The following is a 21847-nucleotide window of genomic DNA, read 5'->3' on the forward strand; positions in this document are numbered from 1 at the left end:
TGATTTGTGTTATGTTGTTGAGGCATCTCAATAACACTTCCAAAGTCAAGGACATGAATTATCGCCAACTTCCTTAAAACATCCACTACAACAGCTCTACTCAAACAGACACACACTCACAAGCTTAGCACAGACAATCCTAAAGGCAGTCATAAAAATTCTCTGACTGAAACACACCCAGCATTTCCATATCAGGCTACGCTCTATGCCCACAAGTCCGTTTGTCGCTCAGAAATGCCTCACGGTGTAGGCTTAAGGAAAACCTTATCGTTTTTAGGAGTGACAGTGGTAGGTGTTGTTCCCCTGCGTTTTTAGGAAACGCTAGGCGGCAGTGGAGTCGGCAGTGGAGTCGTCCAGTGGTTTTGTCGGATGAGTCCTCTCCGCTGCTGATTTTGACGTCTTTCCCTGAGCGTGATCCTTCTCCACATTCAGCATGGCCTGAGGTACCTGGGAGATGGTAAACTCCTCCTCCAGGAACAGGAAGAGAGGTCACAAGGAGTAAAACATATCTTTTTTAAACTGACTTTAGAGCTGTGTGACGGGGCAGCGGTCGGGATTCAATAAAAGGCTTGTTCTCAATAAATGCATTGCACTTGACATTTAAAGATCATTTATGCTTGAGCTGACATCTTGCCTTGTAAATGCAAAATTGTCGGTAGTGCAGTGTGCAGCCCTGCAACACGCCGTTGAATGAATACCGGCCATCTTCCAAATAATAAATGAATAATAGATCATAGAAATAGATCAAATGGAAAGGATGGCTGTGGTGATGATTAGACCAGCCTATGGGTATCTAGTTCCTCTTCTACACAGAATGACCTGATGTGTACTTCGGTGTGGATTGAATAAACTGTATTGAACTGGTGAGGATGCTCTGACATCCTTATCAGACAACAACCTATGATGCACACCAACGCCATACACAACAACACCCTGTTCAGCTTCACCTGACCTGTACAAAGCTGCTCTCATCGTAGTAGTATCGGGTATTGGGTATATGAAAGAGTAGAAAACATGGAAAGGAAAGAGATCACTAAAGAGAAAATTACATAATTGATACAGTATACTGCTTAGTCTTTCTCTAACCTAACATTATAATTAAGTAAGGCCTATGTCCTTCCACTCAACATATACATTTGCATCCTGTTGTGTTTGTTATCATGGCAAACTTACAAACAGTATGGTATTGCAACCAACAGAGGTTCTGGTGACCAGGCTAGCTGTTGCTGTTTCATCAGAATAAAACGGAGCCATGATGTCATGGTGGAACGCTTCCATAATGCCCAGGCAGACAGGAATCTGTTCTGCTTCCAAGCTGGGGTGCGGACCCGGGAGCCCCGACAGGGCCACAGACAAAGGGCCTGAATAATGGAACTGGATTAGGGGCCTAGCACCAGGATTACACTAGCATTGCAGCCTGGCTGGTCAGCACAGCCCTAGACAGCGGTTCTTCATCTGGTCTGACCGTCACTGGCTGACCATACCAAATCAAACCTAGCCTACCTCACTGTCTGTCTGACAGAGAGAGCAGAATAGGTGTGTGTGGTGTGTGTGTGTAGCTTCAGACAATTGAAATGGCTGAAGCTCACTGATTAACTTCCTCCACTTGGACAAGAGGGTCATAAAAATCCCACTATTGACCAAAATCATGTGCCACTATTGACCAATGTCATTCCATCCTAGCTGCAGTATGCCGCAATATGACATATTTTGCCAACCATATGAACTGTAATAATATCATGTCTCCAGCTTTACAAATACAGTGGGTGCCCATTGATGGTGTGTCACATCCCTCGTTGGGCAAAAACCCATCCAGATGTGTATGTCTCTGTGTGTGTGTGTCTCTGTGTGTGTGTGTCTGTGCGAGTGTGTGTCTCTGTGCGTGTGTGCACGACTCTATGTGTGGGTGCGTGTGCGTGCGTGCGTGTGTGTGTCACTGTATGCGCGTGTCATGCCCTGACCATAGAGAGCCTTTTTATTCTCTATTTTTGGTTAGGCCAGGGTGTGACATGGGTGATTTATGTGTCTTGTTTTGTCTAGGGGTTTTGTAGTCTATGGGGTTGTGTTCAGTTGAGTGTTCTAGGTAAGTCTATGGTTGCCTGGAGTGGTTCTCAATCAGAGGCAGGTGTTTATCGTTGTCTCTGATTGGGAACCATATTTAGGCAGCCATATTCTTTAGGTATCTTGTGGGTGATTGTTCCAGTCTCTGTGTTTTGCACCAGTTAGGACTGTTTCAGTTTTTCCACGTTTTCTGATTTTGTATAGTGTTCACGGTTTCATCTTTCATTAAAGATGTTTATAAATAACGACGCTGCATTTTGGTCCTCCGATCCTTCCCAGGAAGAAAACCGTTACAATTATTCCATGTTAAGTTTTCTATACAGTTATGAATGTTACATATTTGTTCAAATCACATTTATTGGTTTTCTCTTTCAGATGACAGACAACATGGTCTTGATGCTGGTCACTGAGCATCCCATGGTACATTCTCCAAGAGTAGGGATGTTAATCCCTGTGTCTTGGCTAGATTCCTAACTTGGCAATTCATACTATCATGGCCAACTTGTCCACCTCATTTGCTTCTACTATCTCTGTTTGAACCTCTAGTCTTGATGTGTGCTTTCATGCTGCAGGATAAAATGGCAGTTAGAAAACAGTATTTGTTCAGCTTTAAAGTAACAGTAAAATCAAAGCCAAAAAGCGAACAAGTTGGGTTTAAGAGATTGTGAAGTAGGATAAGTAGTAAGCAAGCCTTTTCCGAGCCAGAACACCCATAGGGATTGAGAAACGGGTCAAATTTAGCTGATTTAATTGACTTCCCTATTTACGTCAAATCCTGAATCATGATTCACCAGTACTAAAACAAGTCTATAAAATACACCAAAAATTAGACAGGAGAGAAACACTAAAAATGTATCTTTGTTCGATTCAGATTAAAAAGTTAGGTTACAAGTCGAGTCGAACAGAACCGTGAACCGTAACTGTCTGATTTTCTTCATGCTTGTGGCTCTGTTAGCCATTGCTATTAAGTATTCATAATTTCTTAGATGGTTGTATAGTTTAATATTGTACCACTAACCATTCAGCTTTAAGCTTTTGTTATTCAGCTTGGTTGGTGTTATAAAAGGGATTACAGCTGGTGGTTCAACAGAGATGCATGTTAACCACCATCTCGCTGATGTCATCAAGTGTGGGTCCATTGGGCGCAAACTTCCCCCAGCGATAGTGCACAAGGCGAAAAAGACATAGGAACAAGGTTAAACAGGAAACCACATGCAGTATACGTGCCAGACTAGTGTTTTGTTACACTCAAATAAAATAAAGACATTTATGTTGGTGTTGTTGTCCGCCCTTACACAGACTAAAGTACAGATGCTTAAGTAAAGATCTGTGTCTAAGATGTACTGTACACCATATCTCATTCAAACTGTCCATAATCAGAGTTTATTCCCAGTTTATAACTCACTCCTAACTATGAGTGAGTTATAAACTGAAATAATATATAGAAGCATTTGTATGTAGATGGCCACCTCAGTCTGAATATCTGATTACATTTTCCTTCGTTGCATGTGGTATACATGTTTAATAATTAATCTCATTACAAATGCAATGGTTTTATTTTTGCAGTTGATCACTCACTATACTATTGTGAGCCAGTGTTGGCTCACACAAGTCAAGACCCACACAGACACAATGGCCTCCGTGGCTGTCCCTCCTACCTTCTGTCACAGACACAATGGCCTCCGTGGCTGTCCCTCCTACCTTCTGTCACAGACACAATGGCCTCCGTGGCTGTCCCTCCTACCTTCTGTCACAGACACAATGGCCTCCGTGGCTGTACCTCCTACCTTCTGTCACAGACACAATGGCCTCCGTGGCTGTACCTCCTACCTTCTGTCACAGACACAATGGCCTCCGTGGCTGTACCTCCTACCTTCTGTCACAGACACAATGGCCTCCGTGGCTGTACCTCCTACCTTCTGTCACAGACACAATGGCCTCCGTGGCTGTACCTCCTACCTTCTGTCACAGACACAATGGCCTCCGTGGCTGTACCTCCTACCTTCTGTCACAGACACAATGGCCTCCGTGGCTGTACCTCCTACCTTCTGTCACAGACACAATGGCCTCCGTGGCTGTACCTCCTACCTTCTGTCACAGACACAATGGCCTCCGTGGCTGTACCTCCTACCTTCTGTCACAGACACAATGGCCTCCGTGGCTGTACCTCCTACCTTCTGTCACAGACACAATGGCCTCCGTGGCTGTACCTCCTACATTCTGTCACAGACACCAGACACACAAACAAGTATGCACACACACAGACACACACATTTTTTTTTATTGAGGTGACATTCTAACCCAAAGAGGACTTCCTAAGTCTAAGCGCCAAAGTGAAGCATCCCTCTTTCAGGAAGCCAATCCCTATTTATTTTGTTTCCCAGCATCAAGATGAGATTCCCAGCTCCATTCCAAAAGGAAAAAGTAGACGGCTGGTTGCTAACGTTTGTGGATCGTGTCCCTGGAGGGCGTGTTCCAGGGGAACGTTACTCAACATAATGGCTTGGGGGAGATACCTGTACCCCCTGTATATAGCCTCGTTATTGTTATGTAATTTTCTAACTTTCAGACATCTGTGTACACTGTGTGCACTATGAACACTAAGAGTTTGTGAAGAAACAAAGGTTGGAACTGATAGGATGGGTAATTTCCTGTCTGTACCCACACAATACATCCACCATCCATTCTTTTCCAGTTTGAGCTCCTGCTTTCACTGCTGATCAATGATACATACATACCTATGACGCACACAGTGTGTGAATAGGATTGCCTCTGTTCCTTTGGAACTCATTTGGACACCTGTTACACAAGGTCAACATACCGTAGCTGTATTAGTCAGTGGTGTAAAGTACTTAAGTAAAAATACTTTAAAGTACTACTTAAGTAGTTTTACCGGGGTATCTGTACTTTACTTTACTATTTCTATTTTTGACAACTTTTACTTTACTACTTTCCTAAAGAAAATAATGTACTTTTTACTCCATACATTTTCCCTGACACCCAAAATAATTGGTTACATTTTGAATTCTTAGCACGACATGAAAATGGTCCAATTCACACACTTATCAAGAGAACATCCCTGGTCATCCTACGACCACTGGCTATCTGTACATTCAAATAACAAGAAAATGGTGCCATCTGGTTTGCTTAATATAAGGAATTTGAAATGGGTATACTTTTACTTTTGATACTTAAGTATATTTTAGCAATTACATTTACTTTTGATACTTAAGTATATTTAAAACCAAATACTTGTAGACTTTTACTCAAGTAGTATTTTACTGGAGGACTTTCAGTATCTTTACTTTTACTCAAGTAGGAAATTGGGTACTTTTTCCACCACTGTTATTAATATTAAAACAAAAGATGCCTCCAAAGTGTCCAATCACCAAACCAAAGGTAAAAATGTAAAGATTAACCAAATCTGTAAAGTCTGCCTCTGTCTGCCTGAGGGATGTTTCCATGGATATGCTAGGCCAGGGGTTGGGGTTGATAAGTTAAACTGTACCCCGTTGTAACATGCTATCTCTCTGGGTACAGAGGCCTTCTCTCTATCCAAACTACCCAAGGCCCACTAATACTGGGCTGGTTGAGAGATCAGCTCGACGCTCCCACACCGATGGTGCCAGCTTTGTTTATCTAAAGCCTGGGGGGGCATGTTTTTACCAAGAGCAGGATGTAGGCCATTGAGTGGTGAAGATCCAGAACCTTTGATTATTTATCACAGTGTTGGCCCAGCACAGAGGGCCGAGGGGGCTCCATTACTGGTAAGGAGAAGCTAGGGAGAGGAGATGCCGCAATAGACACATGGTTTACAGGTCTGGTTGCACTTCGTCTTGGAAATGAGAGATCATATGAGTGAGTGGAGAGAGACAGGGTGAGGGATAGAGGGGAGAAATAGGGGGAGACAAGTGGGTGTTCAAAAAGTGATCGACAGTATGGGACTGAAATAGATACGGTGTGTTTACACTTTACTCCCCCCACCTCTTCTATATTCTAACCAAGGTCTGTCTCTTTCTACTGTCAACACTGCTACGGGACAAACCCCATGGTTCAGATCCACCGTGCCATTCCACCTATAGCGGGGGACAGGGACAGTGCATGTTTCTATGGGGCTCCCCCAAGACAAACCATGTCTTCACACACACATCTCCCTCGTCTTAAGTTTCTATTTCCCAGAGTAAATGGTTTTCCATTTCCGTTACTAGAAATTACTACATTACTGATAAAGTGATTACCTTATGGCACTGGAGTACCATTTGTGACCTACCACCTGGATTCAATCCTATGTAGTAAAATGTGAAATGTTTTTCTTTACATTGGATAAAAGTAGAGACTCAGAGCTAGAAAATGGAATATCATACACTGCAGTTGAGGAACAAATGTTGTGTTCATGTCCTACCTATTCCTGCTACAGTATTTGAGCAGTGATAAATGTAATCAGCACTGCTCTGGTTCTCCGTGATGAGACCCACTTAAACATACAGCTATCAGTACATCTTGTGGATCATGTGGTGATGTGGTGGGTGGGACTATGACAAGGAGAGAAAAAAGGCATGCACAAAACCTCAAATGCACTGCACATTTTGCAGTCTGTACCCCACAAATGCCAACAGGATGTCGGTGTTACTATGTGAGGGCGGGATGACAAGCGAGGGGAGTGAGATTGGGTGTTGCCTTATAAGGGGACATTTCAAAAGTCTAGTAAGTGCTTTGCTGTACATGATCATGGTAGGCGTTGTATATGCTTCTGTAGTCAATCTGTGTAAATAAAGGATGCATTATATTAAATACAGAAATGCTGCCATGGTTGCCTTGAGTGCTTTGGATAACACGGAGACCCCGGTATGGAGCATTCTGTCAGCGATGTCCAGCAGGCCGGTGTTCCGGAGGAAGGGCGTTACCAGGGTTACGTGCTTGGTGCCACACCACGGATTCAGAAGGCCCAGAGCTCAGCTCTCTGTGTCCGCGCCCACATTATCCAGAACCAGATCAAAACTAGGACGGTGGAGGAGAGAGAAAGAGAGGGAGAGATGGAGAGTTTATTTTATTAACTGGAGAGACTTATTTTCCCACACACTAATGAGAGTTTACTGTGGCAGTGAGAGAGAGGTGCCCAATCCTTGATTACAGTTAACTGACCCAAGGGGAACAATCCTCATCCTATTCAGATAAATGCCACCATGGAGGTTTTTAAGGGATGCTGCGAGATTCTGTGTTCTACTTACTGAGTCGTTTTGCGAGCCAACGCTAACTAGCATTAACGCAATGACTGGAAGTCTACAAGTGGCCAAAAGTTTTGAGAATGACACCTATTAATTTTCACAAAGTCTGCTGCCTCTGTTTGTATGGTGGCAATTTGCATATACTCCAGAATGTTATGAAGAGTTATCAGATTAAGCAGAAAACTTTGTGAAAATTAATATTTGTGTCATTCTCAAAACTTTTGGCCAGGACTGTATAGTAGTATGGCTTTGGGTAAGTAGAACAAGGGCTTAAACGCCAGAATCTCTCAGAATCCCATTAACCTCTCTAGGTATCTAGTACACTTCCCTCCCCATGCTCATAACCCACTGGTTTCATACAGACAGGCTTTTTATGAAATAACCAAGTGGAATAATCAACAAGATCAAAGACATGAGGATTATATGGGATGAATAGGGACAACAGCAGGGGTTAGACGGGGAAAGAGACAAGTTGACCTCAATTTGGCAGGAGATGTGCATGTGCGTGTGTGTGTTTGCTGTTTCTTGGCACAGTTGTCCTTGTTAAGGCCTCCTGTGTTGACCAGGGCAGACCAGGCTCTGACAGACACGTAAGGAGCGGCCGCCACCTCCGTGTGACTCAGAAATGTGGGCTTTTTGGACACCGGACCCAGTCACACTCAGGACTCAAGAGTAGGTCAAAGATATAGGTGCATCCTCCAAAATGTGAGGTAGGATAAGGGGGAAGGGAAATCTGATCCTAGATAACTTCTACCTTGAGCCTCACAAACCTCCGACCAAACATGTCACTATCTGAAAATGTTGAGTCATCATCATCCGTTAAAATCCCTGCGTAACGATGCCAACTCAGAGCTGGCTAGTCTGTCTGCAGTCCTGCTTGCTCCTCATTTGGCTCCTCATCACACAGAAAGCCTATTTAATGAGCCTGTCATTAATGACCATGCCTCACTGAGCAGCACCATGGAGTCTAACTCTGCCGGTAGATTTTATTCTCAAATCTGACACCATCCCAAAATTCCATTCCAGCCTAGCAATAGCATTTAGCCCACAGGAGACACCTAATATTGCCTATACTAATGTATCCAAATGCATTCTCTCTTGAACATGCTAAAGAAAGCATCCCTAGCAGTAGTAATATTCAACTACACATATGTTTATTGTAGAAATAACCACAAGCAAACAATGGTTTGGAAAACAAACTACAACACAAAAACACAAAGGGATCATAAACAAAACAGTACCACATTTGCACTCAACACCACAATCTCAGCCAGGCTTCCATGTTTCCAAGGGGGAATGGCCGCCCACACCTGAGAAGGAAAAAAACACTGGCTTAACCAACCAAGCACTGGTAACACCCTGCATGGATGGCACAGATACCAAGATTGTGACATTTTGAATTCTCTGTTTGTGTATATCTTCACATCCATATGATGGGATCTTGTTTCACTGACACACTGACGACGAGTTGACCAGTTGGCCCAAAGGTGGTGTGATGATGTAACATTATACAAACATATATAAAATGCTCATCACCATCTGTAATTCCCAAAGGCCAAGGTACAAAACGCGTTGGTTTGACTTTTTAACCATAAAGAAGCTCTTTTATCACTGTCCTCCAAGGGTTGCTGAATATCCTTTTCACTAGGTGAAAGGGAAATTCAGGCTATTGTGAACATGCTATTGTGAACATGCTATTGTGAACATGTCTCGCATCTGACTTCTTATAGGCTATTGTGTAAAAGATCTGATAGTCTATGTTCTCTGAAAGCTATGAGAAACATAATAGGAAAACCACTGACATTAACAATGATGCAATGAGGTGCTTCACATTACAGCTGCACTAGGATTAATTAAACAAAGCGGTAACACAAAAACAAACAAACAAACAAACACACACAACCCCAACCCTTCCCACAGAGAGTACCACCCTATTGTACTGCATCCTGGGGCCAATTTGTTTGTGTGTGTGTTACCTCATCCACCTATTTGAAGTAGTCTGGTGCCACATCCAGAAAACACTGGATGATGACTACGGACACGTCACGGCCCAGGATCAGGAGAAACTCACTGCCGGATTGGTTGATGTTTAGGAGGTCTCTCTTCATGGCCTTGGTGGCAGCCCCATACCCACCTGAGAGGGCAGAAACAACACAGAAATAAGGCAAAACGCAATCAGTTCAAGTAGACGTTGAGACAGGTGAATTCAGATACGAACAGAGGCCACAAGATGACAAGAACACTGAAACTAGCTGGGAAGATCATCACTGATTAGACTGAGAGGTAACCATAAGAAACAGCAGGCCCCCACCTCTTCAAAGAGCACATCTAGGCCTAAGTGTGAGGTTTAGCCTAACATTCACAGTTTGAATTTAACACCCAAACCATGTGCCATAGCAGTCAACTTTCCCTTTGTGTCAGAAGAGCTCTCCTCGTCTCCAGGGATGATCTATTTTGCCCACTCAGATCTCTCTCTCATACACAGACCAAATGTGAATAGCAAAACAACAGATGCTCAGTCAGCTCTGAATGAGGGCAGTTTCCTTTTCACGAGACTGTGGTGTGTGCACAAAAAGGCTATTGTGAAGATGTCTCACAACTGTCTTCATATAAGCTATCTATAAAAGATCTGATAGTCTATCTTCTTTAAGAACTCTGAGAAGGTCATAGGAAAACCACTGGCTTGAAATGAAGAGTTAGCCTATAAAAATAAGGTCACTTCAAGGGAATTAATCGGGTGAGTGGTGAAGCAGAAGAGTCATTGCCTGTTCTTTTGAGTTTTGATGTTGAGTCTCTGGCCGACAATGTGTTGTTAGGTTATTTCAGTTATCCCGTATGAGCTTATGTGCTGAATACATTACGATGTTACAGGTGTCAAGCTTAGGGGCATGTGGCAGCAGTGTGTAGGAGGGAGGTTCATAGGTGTGAGAAGTGTGCAGAAGGGCATGAGACAAAGGAATGTGTAGCATTGGGGAAATAAGCGGTATGTGTTAATTGTAAGGGTGCCCATGGGGCTAGGGATCAGAAATGTCCAGTGTGAGAGAGGCAGGTTGAGGTTACCAGGGTTAGAGTAGAGTGAAGGGTGTCGCATACTGAGGCAGTGAGGAAAGTTGAGGAAGATAGGTCAAGGGGGAAGGATCCTGAGAGTATTCGTGTGAGTAGTAGATATGTATCAGTACAGAGAGATAGGCCAATAAATGATATATGCTTCAGTAAGATTGGCTTTTTAGTGTTCATAGCAATGGCTATCAACTGTACTGCAGGGATGGAATGTAAATTGCAGAAAATAGAGGTTGTGGTGGCAGCTGCAGAAAAGTATTTGGGTGTAGGAGATTTGACGTCAGGTTGTGTTACAGGTTGTGTTGAGTGGTGGTGTCCCCTCCTTTCAGGCTGTTGGCCTGAGGTAGGACTAGATAGATTTAAATTGTGGAGTAAGGTGGTGGGTTTTTAATGGATGTAGGGTTAGAAGTTAGATTATTTGTTGATTAATTTACCTTTTATAAAGCAAAGTATAATGGAGCTGTACTCAAGTCTAGTTGGTGGCGTTAATGCAACATTTATTAGATGTCAACAGCCGTTAAACTTCATAGAAGAAGAAGAAGAAGAAGAAGGAATCTATCAAGCTAGAATATCACAACAACCTCTCATGCTGACGTCAATGTGGTTAAGACCTGCAGCATGGACTTCCTTAGTCCATAACCCAGCGTTTTTAGTGAACCGAAAGACATCATTGCTGCCTTATCTATTGATCTCCCAAGCAGGCATGATTGTCATACGGCTGTTGGAGGTGGTGTTGAAAAGTCTCTTCTGACCTCCATGGAGGAATGTTTTCACACATGGTGCTCTCCTGATTAGGAGACAAGACCCCTGACCGCATGACAACTGTCTCAAAAGATGCATGATTATGTTCATCAACTAGCTATAATATGTCAATACACTTGTTCTTCAGTCTTGTATAATCCCATTACAGTCTAAGCTCTGTCAAAGCCCGGGGGGGGGGGAATTGTTTTTTAGAAGGTCATACCAAGGAAAACATGTATTTATATATATATATATATATATATATATTTTTTTTTATATATATATTTTAATGATTTGATTCAAAACGGTATTTGACCTTACTGCTATTAGCCTGTAGAAACAAATACAATGAATAACAGATTCACAACAGATAGTCCACCAAAAAAATCAAAAGTAAGTTTGTTCTGAAGTGTCTGTCCTATATCTGAGAGATATAAGACTGATCAGGTTTTTTATTTTTTACATGTATTTAAACACTTATTTTTGGGACTAAACAGTGTCCAGAGTGTACTTCTATAAATGTTTTTAACTGGTACCAGGGGACCTTCAGACAAGTCTTGTGAGGCCTGTGGGCATCCTAGAAAAATACAACATGTACAGCACCAGTCAAAAGTTTGGACACACCTACTCATTCAAGGATTGTTCTTTATTTGTACTATTTTCTACATTGTACAATAATAGTAAAGACATCAACACTATGAAATACCACATATGGAATCATGTAGTAACCAAAAAAGTGTTAAACAAATCAAAAAATATTTTATATTTGAGATTCTTCAAAGTAGCCACCCTTTGCCTTGATGACAGCTTTGCACACTCTTGGCATTCTCTCAACTAGCTTCATGAGGAATGCTTTTCCAACAGTCTTGAAGGAGTTCCCATATATGCTGAGCACTTGTTGGCTGCTTTTCCTTCACTCTGCAGTCCAATTAATCCCAAACCATCTCAATTAGGTTGAGGTTGGGAAATTGTGGAGGCCAGGTCATCTGATGCAGCACTCCATCACTCTCCTTCTTGGTCAAATAGCCCTTACACAGCCTGGAGGTATGTTTTGGGGTCATTGTCCTGTTTAAAAACAAATGACAGTCCCACTAAGCGCAAACCAAATGTGATGGCGTATCACTGCAGAATGCTGTGGTAGCCATGCTGGTTAAGTGTGCCTTGAATTCTAAATAAATCACTGACAGTGTCACCAGCAAAGCACCCCCACACCATAACACCTCCTCCTCCATGCTTCACGGTGGGAACCACACATGCGGAGATCATCTGTTCACCTACTCTGTGTCTCACAAAGACACAGCGGTTGGAACCAAAAATCTAAAATTTGGACTCATCAGACCAAAGGACAGATTTCCATTGGTAAAATGTCCATTGATGGTGTTTTTTGGCCCAAGCAAGTCTCTTCTTCTTATTGGTGTCCAATTCGACCATGAAGGCCTGATTCACGCAGTCTTATTTTAACAGTTGATGTTGAGATGTGTCTGATCATTGAACTCTGTGAAGCATTTATTTGGGCTGCAATCTGAGGTGCAGTTAACTCTAATGAACTTATCATCTGCAACAGAGGTAACTCTGGGTCTTCCTTTCCTGAGTAGGTCCTCATGAGCACCAGTTCCATCATAGAGCTTAATGGTTTTTGCGACTGTACTTGAAGAAACTTGACCTTTTCCAGATTGACTGACCTTCATGTCTTAAATTAATGATGGACTGTCGTTTCTCTTTGCTTATTTGAGCTGTTCATGCCATAACATGGAATTCGTATTTGACCAAATAGGGATATCTTCTGTATGCCCTCCACCAAACTTTTGACTGTCACTGTACGTGTTGGTGAGAGTCTCACCTTTCCACAGAGGGGTAATATTAGTGTGTAGTTCAAGCTGTACTGACGCTACAGATAGAAGTTGGCAGATCGGCTATACCAACTTCAGATGCTTGTGGGGGGTCATAGAGCAAAACGGAGTACACCATAGTGTTTGTAAAAGTCGCATCTTTCCATAGAGGGGTCATAATAGTAGGCCAACCCACTCTTCTCACAAAATCGCCTGTCTCAATCTACCACATCCACCAATGTCTCACTTCTGCATCTGCGGTGAAAAGTGACAGAGCTCGAGCGATGTTTGTCAGACCATGAGACATCCCGAAAATGTTGGTCTTTATTTTGACTATTTCTACATTGTAGAATAGTAGTGAAGACATCAAAACTGTGAAATAACACATATGGAAGAAGATACGTTTTGGGATGTCTCATGGTCTGACAAACATAGCTCTAGCTCTCACTTTTCACTGCAGATGCAGAAGTGAGACATTGGTGGATGTGGTGGATTGAGACAGGCGATTTCGTGAGAAGAGCGAGTTGGCCTAGTGCGACATAGATTGAGATGCATCCCGTGCATAAAAACAGATATCTCTAGCTTAAACTGACAGTTTTTCATGGGGATTTTTGTATTATGCTAATTCAATTTCCACGGTCATCGACTCTAGCTAGCTAAATTCATTATATCTCAATTAAATTCATTAGAAAATACAATTGATTAAGTTGCAGATACTGTATATTATCGTTTTTACAGTATGGAAGGAAAAAAAGTAAGCTGGCTCTTGTACTCATGCTGCTGCCTCGTCTGGCAGACATCCTCTGACAGCTAATACTCAAGCGAGTGCGGTTTACTCATCCTACATCCAAACACAGAGCATTTTTTTGCACTTCCAGAAGCTAAACCATGAAAATGCCTGAGAGGGGGAGCGAGGTGTGGCAGTCCATAAGAGTCCTGAGGTATGCGTATGAGGTGAAACTAATGAATACAGAGCTACTCAGATGGGTGATATTATCATGGTCATATAAAGGGCATACCCCCCCCCCCCCCCTTGAAAGTCAGGACAAGCCTAATCCGGCAGGGAAACATTTTTATAGTTGAAAATAAATACATGTTGCTGCATTACCATAATTTACATTGAGGATAATTTTCTTAGTGAAGTTTCAATATTATACATTTCCATGTTGGCTCTATGCCTGGATCCCAATTTCAAAATCTCCCAAAAAGTTTTACAAATAAAATCTGTCAATAATGGTTATTAAGTGAAAAATAAAATTATGTTTCATTTCTTGCAATAGCCCATTGCCTTAAAATAATATTTCTTTCAAAACTGTGATTCCTAAAAGATGTGTGTCTCCAGATTTGGTCCGTCAGATGTGTCTAAAATCCTAAGAGCGGCCCAAGGGCGAGGTGCGGGCCAGTCCAGATGGTGAAGGTGGAAATCTCAGATGATGTTGGGATCTAGAATGTCATCCACTGGAACCCAGGGCAAGCAGATGGGAGGTTCCTGGTGGAGAGCCAGACATGATCACGAGAATGGAACACGGGAACCTCACTGCAGTGGCGGTCCGCCTGCTCCTTCTGTCAGCAAAACCACTCGTCCACCACAGTGGCTTCGGTCTGGATCGGGTTCCATGGGGCCAGGACCGGCTCGTACCCCAGGACGCACTGGAAGGAGACAGCCCGGTGGAGGAATGACGAAGTGAGTTCTTGGCATACGCCGCCCAGGAAAGAAACTTGGCCCACTCGCCCTGCCGGTACTGACAATGACTCCTAAGGAACCTCCCCAGCTCCTGGTTCATCCTCTCCACCTGCCCGTATGAGGCCGGTACCCGGAAGTGAACCTGGCAGTGATCCCCAGCTTCTCCAGGAAGGCCCTCCATACCCGTGACGTGAATTGGGAGCCACGGCCAGAGACGATGTACTCTGGAAGGCCATAGTGCCGAAAGACCAGCTGGAACAGGGCCTCAGCGATCTGGAGAGCGGTAGGGAGACAAGAGATAGGGATAAAATAGCAGGATTTTGAAAATCTGTCCACAACAACCATAATAGTAGTGTAACCATCAGAAGTGAGATCAATGGACAGATGAGACCAAGGCCGCTGAGGCATGGGAACGGGAAGGAGTTTCCCTGCTGGAGTGTGCCAGGGAGATATGGAACATGAGTTGACATAGTGGGGTTGTGATGTTGGCGCCATGGGAGGCCGAGGATTACCTTGTGTACGGGTGCTGTGGTGATGAAGGGAAGACTTTCCTGGTGCATGGGTCCATTGGTGAGGGTGAGTGGTGCAGTGATGTGGGTAACTGTGCCGGATCCAAATGGTCGCTTATCTAGGGCCAGGGCGGGTGGTTAGTAAACCGGTGATGTCAAGCTCCGGAGCGGGAGTGGACGTGACATGAGTCAGATACACTACAGACCCCTTCAAATTAGTGGATTCTGCTATTTCAGGCACACCTGTTGCTGACAGGTGTATGAAATCGAGCACACAACCATGCAATATCCATAGACAAAAAATAAGTAAAGGCTGAACCTTGAACAGGACCACCGAGTGCTGAAGCACGTAGCCTGTAAAAATCGTCTGTCCTCGGTTGCAACACTCACTACTGAACAGAAAACTGTATTGAGATCAAATGTTGAATCGATTTTGCAGAATGTCGGCCAAAATCCTTCTCCTTCCTTATTCTCCAACTGCTGGGATAAAATCCCTCTCACTACCATATTTGGTACTGAGTAGAAACGCCAAACGGATGCTTCATATTTGTACATCCGTTGAAATATCTGTCACATTGTTCTACCTGTGTTATCGTTTTTACACTCTGGAAGGACAAAAATGTAGCTAGCTTTTGCACTCATGCTGCTTCCTCATCTGGCAGACACCATTTGACAGCTAATACTCAAGTAATTGGAGTGCGGTTTACTCATCCTACATCCAATCACAGAGTACGATGTTGCGCTTCCAGAAGCTAAACAAACATGGCAGAACCCCCTGTCGCCGCATAAATTGAAGGTTGCTGTTTATTTGGGTTGATTTGACACACAGAAAGCATGCTGAGCTTGTCAATAAGAGACGTAAGTTAAATCAACTCGTTACCAATAGCATTAGCTAGTTTGTATTCTGATTAATTTTGTCACCGTGCGTGTAGTCTGCTAGCTGCAATGTAACAATTACACAACTCAATTATTACATCAAACTCTGGTGGGAGCTAGCTAGTTATTAACGTTATCACATCTAGCAAAAACATGGTCAAAGTTGAATGGCACACATTTCCAACCATTTCAGCTGGGGTGGGTATAATTTGTGGAACGTTCCAACAGGAATATGTTCCAAAAACGTAAAATACAAGGTTGTCAACAAACAACGCATACAAAGCTGTATAGCGGCCGAATAACATACCCGGTAGGGAGTGGGCTATTTCATTAAGTTTTTAACTCCCCACGTTTATTCCGAAACATGTATGTCCTCACTCTGGTAGCCTATGGACAAGAATTAAGAATATATGTTACGTGGTGAGTTGATGCCTATTCGGCAGCTAGTTAACTAGCTGAATTGATCGTGCTACTTTGTATGCGTTGTTTGTTGGCAACATTGTACTTTACGACGTTTTTGGAACAGATTCCTGTTGGAAAGTTACACATTATTTTCCACCCTTTCAGCAGTCCGCTCAGTCATGTTGATTCTGGTAATAATAACAAATGGAAATAATTATACAGTACCTATTCAACATTATTTTATTGGTCTCCTTGGCTCTAAAAAATGCCTGAAACTTATCAAGAAAACCCACAATCTCAATGCTTACATCACCGTGACAGAGGAGCTGGCATTGAAACAGGCAGAGGAGGCTGAGCTCAGGCTCCTCAAAGGTGCGTGTTGTGTCTCTGTCTGTCTGCCTGCCTGTGTGTACTGGACGTGCATGTGTTGCACATTATGATCTGGTCTCACATTTTTATCTTCCTTGCAGGTGCCCCCAAAGGTCCACTGGATCCCTTTTGCTGTGAAGGACAACTTCTACACAGAGAACATCAAGAACACTTGTGCCTCAAATGCTGAAAGGTATATCTGCTGACAGGCCTAAAAATGGATTCATTCCTCCTCTTTTCAGTTGGATGCATTTATTATTATAGTATCTGTTTTGTAGAATACACTCATCCATACAATGTCACAGTGGTTCAGAAGCTCCTTGACCAGGGTGCTGTTCTCATTGGGGAAACTAACTTGGATGAGTTTGCTATAGGCTAAGGCTCTCAATCTCCCTTTAGGAAATACATGTATTTGCAGAATTACCAAAGTATTATCATATCTGTAAACTGCCCCAACCTGCATTCATGACTGAAAGTGAGTGTATCCCTCCTTCCATTATTTTCCAGTGCAGGCAGTACTGACCGTGCTTTTAAACCTGTCCGGAACACCTGGAGCTACGCCGCCCCTTACAGAGAGCAGACTGGGGCTGACCCTGACTCTGACTGGGTCATCACGGAAGGCAGCTCTGGAGGAAGTGCTGCAGCTATGGCCTCTCTCACCAGCTTCCTGTGAGTCTGCAGACACAGGGCTGAGTTCAAGTTTCCCATACTGTTGCAAAATGCTGCATAATAGGAACATACTCAACCACTGTGGCTAACAATGCAACTTCCTGAGCATTGACTAATACCGTAGTTTATGTATTTATGAAGCACTTTACTTTTAGCTCGTAGTGGAGCAAAGAGACTCAACAACACCTTTTTATTGAACTCTGAAACACTAAAGGTCTTATCTCCTGGTTCTGGCCCCTGACAGCTCTTTGTGGTCGGATACAGGTGGCTCCACCCGTAACCCAGGGGCCCTGTGTGACATAGTGGCCCTGAAGCCAACCTACGGCCTGGTGTCCAGACACGGCCTCATCCGCCTGGTCAACTCGATGGAGGTCCCAGGCATCATGACTCGGGAGTGTTCATGACTCAGCCACCGTCCTGGGTCAGGCATGTTATATGGCCATCCCATGGGGCCTGTATTTTTTTCCTGACCAGGTAAAAAGTATTACTCTGAAATGTTAATTTTATGGCATGTAAAACTGCAATGTGAGGTTTGTTGACCTGGGGTGCGGGTTGTTGTGTCACACAGGTATTCTCCAAGGCCATGATGTCAGACTACTACCATAACCCTTCCACACTGACAGACCTACCGGGTGACTTTGATGTCAGGAACATCTGTGTGGGCATTCCCAAGGTGAGAGCACCCTATCCTCCCAGTAGGATCAGGCATCTCAGTTCATCCCAGTGGTTTAACATTAACATAAAGATTTGTTTATTTTAATTGTTGCTGTATGTGTACTTCGTATTTGTTTACATTTACAAGGGATTTTGTTATTGTAAAGCAAGATTGAAATTTAATTATTTGTGAATTGTTCTCCACAGGATACCGTAGTGGCCATGTATGCCACCGGGGATTTAACAATATTATACAAGGAAGAATCCTCTCGGGGAGCTACTTCCTGCTCAGACAGTAAGACACAGCAAACACATTTTTCAGTATAAACCAAGACTTTTCTACTACTGTAAGATCGGTGGTTGTGTTGAGGATGGAAGCAGGAATTTGAATATTTGGACAAGAGTTAAGACAGACCCTCATGTTTGCCTCCCTTCTAACAGGAATTATGAGCACTACTTTGTGATGACCCAGCAGGTGCGTTGTCTAATAGCAGAGGACTTCAAGCAAGTGTCCAACTCGGGTGTTGATGTGCTGCTCACGCCCACCACACTGAGTGACGCCATGCGCAACACAGACTTCATGCAGGAAGACAACCCCACACGTAGTGTCCAGGAGGACATCTTCACACAGCAACATGGCAGGAAATAATATGTTCATCATTTAACTCTCCCTTTTCAAAGGTATTGGGTTGGAATTCCTATTTCGGTCAACCCTTTGATAACAAATCATCTCCATCAGGGAAGCTGATAACTTTGCGGGCAGTTAAAGTTTAACCCATCTTTTATCCCCCTCACAGTCTGGCCTTCAAACAACCTTACCCTGCCAACCCCTCTCCCTCTCGACTTTCTCACATTTACCCCTCCAACTCTCTTATTTTCTCCTCCAGGACTCCTTGCTGTTTCTGTGACAACAGCGTTATCGAGCATACCTTCCCATTGGCCTGCAGCTAATAGGCCCCACCCTCCAGGACAGGACACTGCTGACAGTAGCCCAGTGGATAGAGCAGAAGGTGGGCTTTACCCCTATCCATTACCATGGAGATGCTGTACAAGGGGAGCGAGGTGCGGAGGTCCATAAGCGAGAGCAGACCTCCGTTGTATGAGGTGAAACTAATGAATACAGAGCTACTCAGATGAGTGACATTATCATGGTCATGTAAAGGACATACTCAAAGATGTATGGCCTTTTCTGGATTTGTTCTGAAGTTACTGACTTCCATTAAAGACACTTTATTACTTGCTGTTTGTCTGGCGGTTCCAAGTATGAGTTTGAATGAATGACTTAAAGATTAGGTCATGTATCCAGAAGACAAGTATTGTGAACCTGGGCGTTGAACATCAATGGTAAGCACTGGCGTAGCATGCAGCTCCCGCAATGCAGGGGGGGCCCATGAGCTTTGGGGCCCTCAACCCCCCAAAAAACTATTATTAATATCTGTTTTTGTCGAGCCCCCCCCCCCCCCCCCCCCCCCCAGAAAGCATATGAACACATCATAAGCCATGAAGGAAATGTTTAGAATTACAGGACATTACCTTTAAAACTGCAAAATGTGTAAAATAGCAGGAAATTAGCTCATAGATTCTTGAAAGTTGGGTCAATCCTTGTCCGGCGGGGAAACTTATTCATTTTTTTTTTACATTTTGTTGCATTATTTGAGCTTAAAATGTAAATTTTAGAGGAATTTTATTAAGTGAAAAGATTTGTTTTTGGAACTTTTCTAAAATGCTTTCAATATTATTTATTTACATGTCGACTCTATGCATAGATCCCGATTTTCAAACTATCCAAAAAAGTGTAAAAGAAAGATTTCAACAAACAAATTTGAATCACAATGGTCACAACAATTTCCCTTCTAAACCGCATGCGGCGTGGACCTCTCCCAGGACTGTTGCGCAGAAGAAATGCCAGGCCGCGCAGAGACACGAGATTAAACTTCACTGAGTTCGCCCCATTAGATTGCACCATTTAATGTGATCGAATAAACATATATGCCCCTTTTTCAATGCAACAAAACAAATCTAACTTTGCAAGAGTCTGTGATTTTGTTGTAGGCAGAGCCAGAGTGCATCGGAATAGAATTATATTGACAGGTAGCCAGTGAAAGGTCTTTCAATCACCTATAAGTGAATGTGCTGTTCAGCTCAGCGAGCATAGCGTGTGCACGTTTGTGGATATTCTTTGTTAGTTAGCAAGCTATTAGCCCAGTTTTAAATATTGGTCAGCAACAGGGATTTACTGCTTCCTAGCACAAAACGTGTAGGCTACATTTCAAGCTGTCTTTGAAAAGCTAGTTGGGTAAAAAGCTTGTTTGTCTTCATTAAAGAGGCAGTGTTGTATTTTGAGAGAGGCTTGAATAAGAAAAATTACATTTCTGTCAACTAGGTAAAGAAAAACTGTCAGATCTTTGTCTTAACGTCAACTTCGTCAGAGTGTTGATAGAATGGTTGTTTTTATTGGGGATTTTCAAATAAAGCATTTTCTATACAGATGTTTGTATTAAACTGTTATTTTTAGAGGCAAAAATATGTCTGTTTTGAGTATCTTTCAACTCTGTCTGGGGCTTATCAACTCTGTCACTGATTGAGTCAATATTTTTTGGTAAATATTCAGTAAAAAAAAATTGAATCAATGTTCTGCACCATATGCTTAAATTATTGAGATATTTGCTGTGCTAAACCTAAGGGATAATGTTTGCTTTATAAATGTTTTGTGTTCTAAATGTAGAAAAACATGCCAAAATGCTAACTAAATTAGCCCTGGAGCATTATATAGTGCTACAAAACAAGTTTGGAGATTTGTGCTACATATTTGAATAATCGAATGTTAAAATTAAACAAGCCAAAGCCTTTTAAACAGTTGTTTGTCAATAATTGTTAAATGCCTTTTATGGTGTCTGACAGAGTTGACATAAATCCAGTTAGTTGCAATTTAGGAAAAAACATAAATTAGGTTGTTTATGGTGTGATAGCTGATACATTGGTCTCTCAAAATATATATTTCAAATTTTGTTCATATTAATGTTAAATTGAGATTGTCCCATCTTTCACGAATCCCTGAGCTCTAAAACGGCAACATTTCTCTCCGACTCTTGGCAAAATGTGTAAAAGAGCATGAGATTCGCTATAATACTGCACATTTTTCGCTCTGCCCCATAAAAAATGGGGGGCTTGATCAGACCTTGCGGGGTGGAGAAAATCTCACATCCCATTAGTCTATAACATTGGACAGGCAGCCTCCCCTGAGCTGAGGGAAATCCATTCATTACATACAGTAATACAACTGCTATATTTCAGGTGTAACGTGACCATGAAATGTGGAAGTTGGCCTTGGCTAAGAGATGTTGTTCCAAATAAACCTGCTCCCATGTCTGAAGATAAACACAAGTAGTTTTTGATTTGTACAGAGAGAACCCTTTTACGAGTTGCATTAGGGACATGTTTACACATTTGTCTGGTCATAATGGCCATTGATACAAATGAGCCTTTATCCTGTTTAACTCAGGTTTTTTGTGCAAAATTACAATTTTCTGGTTAATAGTTGGGGCCTTGGAAAAAACACAAAATGGGCCGGTGTGTTAGAAATGCCGGGGCTGATTTTTTTGTCCTAACCTTCCATACACAGTTCCGCTAGGTAACCTTTCCCAGGCTATATTAATCTGATATACTAATGTCTACCTCATTTGACCTGATAAGATTAGTGTAACAAATGTTTCAGAAGATGTTTTTGTAACTTTGAGAAGGGTTGTTCATGTGTGCAGTTCCAAACAG

General features: G+C 42.8%; 1 protein-coding gene and 1 pseudogene across 3 annotated transcripts; one reads left to right on the top strand and one right to left on the bottom strand.

The window, feature by feature from the left end:
- Positions 1-321: 321 nt before the first annotated feature.
- LOC115146509 (reticulon-4-interacting protein 1 homolog, mitochondrial-like) lies at positions 322-11186 on the bottom strand (annotated as a pseudogene).
- A 4693-nt stretch (positions 11187-15879) lies between these two features.
- LOC115146360 (glutamyl-tRNA(Gln) amidotransferase subunit A, mitochondrial-like) lies at positions 15880-19318 on the top strand. Of its 3 annotated transcripts, XM_065004274.1 has the most exons (8): positions 15880-15967; positions 16858-16949; positions 17264-17425; positions 17670-17899; positions 17994-18098; positions 18287-18374; positions 18521-18760; positions 18967-19318. In XM_065004274.1, exons 1-4 carry the CDS (start codon positions 15944-15946, stop codon positions 17827-17829), a joined length of 438 nt encoding a protein of 145 aa, XP_064860346.1. In that variant the 5' UTR covers positions 15880-15943; the 3' UTR covers positions 17830-17899; positions 17994-18098; positions 18287-18374; positions 18521-18760; positions 18967-19318. The 3 variants fall into 3 exon arrangements, with proteins under 3 accessions (XP_064860346.1, XP_029544254.1, XP_064860347.1); XM_029688394.2 differs by having other exon boundaries at positions 18521-19318; XM_065004275.1 differs by having other exon boundaries at positions 17690-17899; positions 18521-19318.
- The last annotated feature ends 2529 nt before the right edge of the window (positions 19319-21847 follow it).

The sequence above is a fragment of the Oncorhynchus nerka genome, linkage group LG18 (genome assembly GCF_034236695.1).
Source record: "Oncorhynchus nerka isolate Pitt River linkage group LG18, Oner_Uvic_2.0, whole genome shotgun sequence".
NCBI classification, from domain to species: domain Eukaryota; kingdom Metazoa; phylum Chordata; class Actinopteri; order Salmoniformes; family Salmonidae; genus Oncorhynchus; species Oncorhynchus nerka.